Here is a 7157-nt window from a genome sequence, read left to right as displayed (position 1 = left end):
TTGGATAAATTTAAAATAAAGTATAATTACATTATTTTAAATGTAGAGTATAATTATATTTTATATTATATATGAATAAATATTAAAATATATAAAGATATTTATTGAAAGTGAAAAAAATATTAAAGTAGTGTTTTGGTGATGTAAAATTGAGATATTGGTGTATGTTAGTTTGACTTTGAGGTAAAATTAGAAGAAAAAAAATAGAATTTTTGCAATGTAAAATAGATATAAAATAACTCACTTGGTGTGAATGCTCTTACCAAGTTCAATCACATTCATAGTTAGAATACCATACGCAATGCTATTTCCTCATTTTTATAATTAAATTAAGATAAATTAGCCATAGACCAATCATAGTTATTAAATTACACACAAGCCATTATTAACTATTACAACTTCTAATCTTCCATTAACATAATCTTATCAGTAGATCAAATTGGTTTATATAACTGCCTGCAAATTACCTCCTTCTCAAGTTCATATTCCTCATAGTTGGTTTTCTCTTTTTCTGTAGTTTTGGCCTCTTCGGACCTCGAGCTGCAGCGACACTGTCTTCATCACCATCTTCATCCCTATTATGCTCATCATCACACTGATCACCTTCCATTTTCTTTCGTTTAAGAAGCTTGACAAATCCTTCAAGTGCCACATCAACATTCTCACTCTTCATCAGCTCCTCTGCAACTTGGGCTGGAGTCACCTCTGTTTCATTGAGTAAGCCTTCGATCTCTCCATACAGCTCGTGGCTGCCATTGATATCCAAGTAATTTGAGGCCAAAAGCTTGAATCCATGGTAAGTACAGTACGACATATGAACATGCATGTCCATGCGGCCAGGTCGCAAGAGAGCTGGGTCTAGCCTCTCCTTGTGGTTTGTGGTGAAAATGATGATCCTCTCATCTCCACAACTAGACCATAATCCATCTATGAAGTTCAGCAACCCAGATAATGTCAACTGCATCAAAGTTTACAAAAAGGGCATTGTTTTAATTTCACATCTTTAAAAAGAACCATTGTGGAGCTACTTACACACCAACTATGCTCTAACTTCTAGCTCAAAACATACACACAATAGGCACTCATTCAATAAGCCAATGAGAAAAAATGAATTATGTCCTTGTTAATAGCACTCATTCAATAAGCCAATGAGATGGTAACACAACCAAAATTCAAGATTCAATGAATCAAAGAATTCCAATCAATTAGCCCAACATATCATATCACCCTTTAGCCTTTCTCACCATCCACGGTACTTTCACATGCTTAATGAATGTAAAAAAGGACGGGAATAAAAAAAGCAACTAAAACCAGATTGCCATTTATGGTAGTCAAGAAAATAGCTTTTGCAGTCAAATTAATCAAACATGTATAACCATGGTAGTCATTGAAAAAAATTGGTTAAGAAAACTTACAGCTGCACGAGAACTATCATTTTGGTGATCAGATATCTTTTTCGTTTCTTTATTATAATGACGATCAGGCAGATCAATACTACAATCGATATCTTCAATGACAAGTATGGACCTGTTAGCCGTGGCCAGAAGCACCTTTCTCAGGTCAGAGTCTCTCATTATATTAGCCAGTTGCAAATCATATATATCGAACTTAAGGTGGTTAGCCATGGCGGCCACCAAGCTCGATTTACCAGTCCCCGGCGGTCCATACAACAAGTACCCTCGTTTCCATGCTCTCCCAACTTTCTTGTAGAACTCTTTTCTCTTCACGAACCTATTGAGATCTTCAATAACAGCATTTTTCTGAGAAGGGTCCATAGCCAGAGTCTCGAAAGTTGCAGGGTGCTCGAGATTAATGGAACTCCATTTGCTGTCGTAAGAGTGGTTCAAAGTGTGCATTTTTAAAACCCTTTCTTGGTCGCTAAGGGCTTTAGCTCTCTCGAGTATGAAAGGGATATAAGAAGTCAAAACCTTCTGCTGGTGATTCTTGCGGAAGCTCAGTTCGTAGAACCGCTTCTCGGAGCGGGGGCGAGGCATGTCACCTGGACTGTTCTTTTCAGGCTCGGAGCAAACGAATCTCCAGTGAAGCTCGACTCCGTCATACATGTCAACTAGCTTCTCATCCTTATCTAGCTGAATGGTCAAGTTCTTCTCTTTGGGGCTTTTACAGATTTTGAGTCTGTTAGTATTGGGGCTGATCTTGGTGCAGAGGTAGACACCAGCAGCGTCAAAGACCTGGTTACGGGAGATTCCGGGGGACTCTTCAATGACGAGAGTGAGCATCGGCGTGTGAGCTTTGAAAAAGTACCGGAGCGTGGAGAGAAGGTAGCCGCGAACTGGTCTTGGCACGATTTCGTTTGCCATGGACCGGAACAACATCACGGAGGCCGCCATGGAAGCATAAGCGGAGAAAAGTGAGGATGGAGATGGCATTTCCTTGCTGGAAAACATGGTGTTCTTAAAGTGTTTGATTAAAGTACTCAAAGACTTGTTAGAGAGAGAAATAATGGAGTTTTTGGTTCAAAGGCTCTACAACTTAAGTTAAAGAAAGCAACCATATATCTGCAAATACAACGCACAGAGCAGTGGTCAAGCCTTAGAAAAGTAAGTAAGGAAAGTTAAGTTTAAAAGAAAAATAATAGGTAAGAATTATGTAACACTAAATTTATAAATGGAATATTTTGTTAAAAAAAAAAAAAAGATAAAGGGGATATACCCAATGGTACCTTATAACCAAAAACCGGATTTGGTAAAAGAAAATTGTAATTTAATATTATACATACTTTAGCTTTCTATTGTATCCACAAGAGAATTTGTGCAATTTAATATTAAATCATATATATTTAAATTTAATAAACATTAAGGGGCATAACTAATGGTGATGGACACCTTAAGATGTCAAATAGCAACATCAAATAACAATAAAACTTTGAAGTATTTGCAACTTCAAATTCGATAAAAATATAGTAAACCCCAGTGGTACCTTTTAACCAAAATTAAAATTTCTTAAAAAAAATTATAATGTAAAATTGTACATATTTTAGTATACTATATTATTAATAATAGCCATTAGGTACTAAAATGTTAAAACACAGGATGCTGAAGTATTTACGGCTACAAATTCAATAAAATATAGTACACTCAAATATATATAATTTCAAAATAAAGATTATTCCATAATAATTATAAAGAATATAAGTGTAACGCCTTAGTTACCCCAAGACTGTTACGGTGAACGTTGAACCGTGAATTTAACTCGCTACCTGAGTTATTTGGTTAAAAGCGTGCTTCTAGGTGTTATTAACAGGTTAAGGTGGAAAACTAATCAAAAGGGAAATAATATATTTTATTTTAAAATGTAAAACTATTCAAGGGTCCATCAAAACATTTACAAGTTATTTACAACTCAAAATGGTCATTACAGTTTAAATTTACAACCTGCCGACCTAAGCGGCAAAAATAGGGTAAACCCCCTAGTTCTTCTGAGAATTCCTTGGCCGTGGTGGTCAAGCGGTCGCATATGTACACATCACCACCTAAGCTCTCCACTCAAGCCTGGGTAAGCTTCTCTTTCCCTTTACCTGCACCACATAGCACCCATGAGCCAAAGTCCAGCAAGAAAACACAAAACGGCATAAATATACTATTAACAATGATCATAATAATCATTCAGGACTTTCAGTCCAAAAATAAAGGTGTGACAGTTGGAAAAGACACTAAAGTGGGTTCCGTTCCCATTAGCCATGTGACGATAGGGTTACCTGGGCTTTACAAATAAGTGATCATTTCACTAGCTTATCAAGATAGGTGTTTGATGAACTTGTCACCAACATAACCTCCGCATGACCATAGAGTCACAACCATGGGATTTTTGCTCCCTAGCCACGTGACAAGCAGTCACCTAGGCCTTTGGCCCTGGCTCTGAGTAACTAGTCTTAGACTGGTCAAGCGCTTCATTCAACGTTGATATCGATTAGATCTAATCTTTTATCGGCTCTGCGTTCATGACGCTTATGCTGGTTCTGACTCTCAGGTCAGTAATACGTGACCAGTGCCGATTATGAATAGTCAGTGCCATACATAAGTAAGCAAGATTTGTTAAGCATTTAATATGCAATCAATGCCCACATTAAAAACCATGCTTTTATAATAACCCCAAATGTCACATATAAGGTGCTTACATTATAATGTGGCCTCAACAATTAATCACAAGAATGCACCAAAATATACAAATATGCCATCAACAGGCAAAATTACCAAAATGTCCTTATAATCAAATGTAGACCCACATGCATGCATTCAATATCATATTATAATATAATTCACATAAACATGCATATAATCATTTAATAGCATAATAAAATAATTATAGTCCTCCCAGCCTACTAATCCAACTTTAAAACCGCATTATGGGTGTTGGGGCATTACAATAAGTTATCAAAATTGTATTTTGAAATTTGAGAGAGGGATTTTAAAATGGTGTGTGAAACAATATTAGAAACCCTTTATTTATAGCCTCTAATAGGACCAAACCCTTAAAAATCAAACAAACAAAAATTGGGTATCTACCAAAAAAAATCAATTTTGGGTAACTGCCCATAAATTATCTATAACATTTAATAATGCCTCAATTGTTTTGCAAAGGATAAATAATATTTAAAGAGAGAAAATAAAATGATGAGCAGAAGGGAGACAATAGTTTGTTTTTTTTCGATAAAAAAAGATAGAATAGATAATAAATCATTGGGACCACTCTTGTACTAATAAAATCCTTTTCCATCCAAAAATAGTTAAGTTTAATAATTTTAAATTAAAAAATATATAAGGTAATTCTTAAGTGGAGGAGGGTATGGGATGGGTTTTGCCCCTCACATGGGGCATTTTTTTCACCGATGCAAAAAGTAGGAAAATATGACGGTAGATTATTTTCCTTATTCTTTTTAATTATATATTATAACAAATGTCCTTTCAATGTCAGAGAGCTTCTGTCTCAAAAAAAAAAAAAAGAGTCAAGAGAGCTTTAAATACTGTGCCTTTTTTCCAAGAGAATAAAATGGGTAACGCTGTTATTGTTGGAATTAAATATGGAATTTTGTATATTTAAATTTAATATATATTGTGAGATATCCTTAATTTATTATAAAGTGTCATTTTATGTTTACATAAGGAAAATTTAAGTTTATGCTTAATGAGGGGTTCTAAGTAAAAGAAAATACTAGATAATTACATCATTTCAAAAAAATATTAATTCTTTTGACAATATCCAAAATATCTCTCTTATAATTTTTCTCACACACTTCCTCTTCTTTCTTTTCTCTCTCCCTCAACACATTCCTTTTAACTCTTTCTATAAAAAAATCCATGGGTAAGGTAAAATATAAGAGAACTTAATGTAATGACAAATATTCATCACTTGAGATACTAAAACACTACATTTAGAACAAATCTGGGTATGATTTTTTAGTTTTTTTTTTCCAGATTTGAAACTTTGAAATTTGCAGAAAACTAACGCGGTTCGATGGTGCTTGATGCCAACTCGATGATGCCTTCAAAATCAAGATTTTCGTGAAAAAATCGATATTGCTTGATGATGTTCGATGTAATTCTTACAAGATATGTAATTTTTCACTCGGGTGTCCGTTTGGGATGATTTTTTTTATTTTTGGTATTTTTTCAAGATCTACACGTTTGATATGTGTAAATACATATTTGGGAAATATAAATCTTGAAAAAAATACAAAATGTAGAACATACATCATGTTCAAGATATGTTTTAGTATGTTTTCAACTTCTAAACTTTAAAAATGTGTATGTGAACATCTAAAACATATAGATCTCAAAAAATACCCAAAATAAAAAAATCACCCCAAACAGACACCTGAGTGAAAAATTATGTCTTTTACAAAAATTGCATCGAACCACCATCGAGCAACCATTTCGGTACGATTCTTGCAAGATATGAATGTAAAGTTTTATTAATTTCTGAATGAAATATTAATGTTAAAAAAATTAAATTTTTTTCAAAATAAGCTTCATATTTTCGTCCAAAACTTAAAAAAAAAAAACTTGGCTTAGCATGTAGTTATACATCTAAATTAGTGGTATTATACCTATCCTCATAAAGATTAAGTCCAAAATTCAAATCTCACTCCTTAAATGTTAATAATAAAAAAACACTTGGCCTTAACCCTCTATATAACCACTCACAATATTGCACCCGATCAAATCAACATAAATACTATAGGAAAATTCTTGAGTACTGTTATTTGGCATTTTTAAGTGTCCAACACCATATGAGGTGGTACTCTATAATTGGTTAGTGATACCCCATAATATTTATTAAATTCAAATAAGTGAGACTAGATATTAAATTGCACCAATAGTAGTATGCCACATTTTTGTGGTGTTGGACATCAGTGGTGCCCCTTAGCAATTCTCAAATATTAGAGTGCATACTATGTTTTTTGGAACACCGGTGCATTCATTTCCTATTTTTAGTACTTGAATGATTTTCAGCACAATTTTTTTTATGATCGTGTACATTATAGATTTTTTCATGAAAATCTTGATTTGAAAACCTCATCGAGCAACCATCTTGATACGATTCTTGCAAGATATGAATGTAAAGTTTTATTCATTTTTGAATGATATTGATGTTAAAAAAAATTAATTTTTTTTCAAAATAAGCTTCATATTTTCGTCCAAAACTTAAAAAAAAAATTGGTTCAGCATGTAGTTATACATGTAAATTAGTGGTATTATACCTATCCTCATAAAGATTAAGTCCAAATTTCAAATCTCACTCCTTAAATGTTAATAATAATAAAAAAAAAACTTGGCCTTAACCCTATGTATAACCACTCACAATATTGCACCCGATCATATCAATATAAATACTATAGGAAAAATTCTTGAGTACTGTTATTTGGTATCTTAAGGTGTCCAACACTATATGAAGTGGTACTCTATGATTAGTTAGTGATACTCTCATAATACTTACTAAATTCAAATAAGTAAGATCCGATATTAAAATGTATCAATAGTAGTATGTCATCTTCTTGTGATGTTGGACATCAGTGGTGCTCCTTAGCAATTCTCAAATTCTAGAGTGCACCCCATGTTTTTTAGAACACCGGTGCACCCCATTCCTATTTTTGGTACTCGAATGATTTTCAGCGCAATATTTTTATGATCATGTGT

General features: G+C 33.4%; 1 protein-coding gene across 1 annotated transcript; it reads right to left on the bottom strand.

Moving 5' to 3' along the window:
* Positions 1-281: 281 nt before the first annotated feature.
* On the bottom strand, positions 282-2604 carry LOC133812676 (AAA-ATPase At3g50940-like). Its single transcript, XM_062246473.1, has 2 exons — positions 1416-2604; positions 282-958 (listed from the first exon to the last, which is right to left on the bottom strand). Exons 1-2 carry the CDS (start codon positions 2406-2408, stop codon positions 464-466), a joined length of 1488 nt encoding a protein of 495 aa, XP_062102457.1. The 5' UTR covers positions 2409-2604; the 3' UTR covers positions 282-463.
* Positions 2605-7157: the final 4553 nt, after the last annotated feature.

This window comes from Humulus lupulus, chromosome 1 (genome assembly GCF_963169125.1).
Source record: "Humulus lupulus chromosome 1, drHumLupu1.1, whole genome shotgun sequence".
Lineage (NCBI taxonomy): Eukaryota > Viridiplantae > Streptophyta > Magnoliopsida > Rosales > Cannabaceae > Humulus > Humulus lupulus.
Note: the sequence above shows the minus strand (reverse complement) of the source record. Positions and strands in the feature narration are given on the sequence as shown.

What these genes read in the sequence shown, in the direction of transcription:
- LOC133812676 (XM_062246473.1), bottom strand. Translation starts at nt 2,408, where the DNA reads ATGTTTTCCAGCAAGGAAATGCCATCTCCATCCTCACTTTTCTCCGCT. An exon ending in ATGATAGTTCTCGTGCAGCT is followed by an intron (nt 959 to 1,415) that starts GTAAGTTTTCTT and finishes ACTTTGATGCAG; the next exon opens with TTGACATTATCTGGGTTGCT.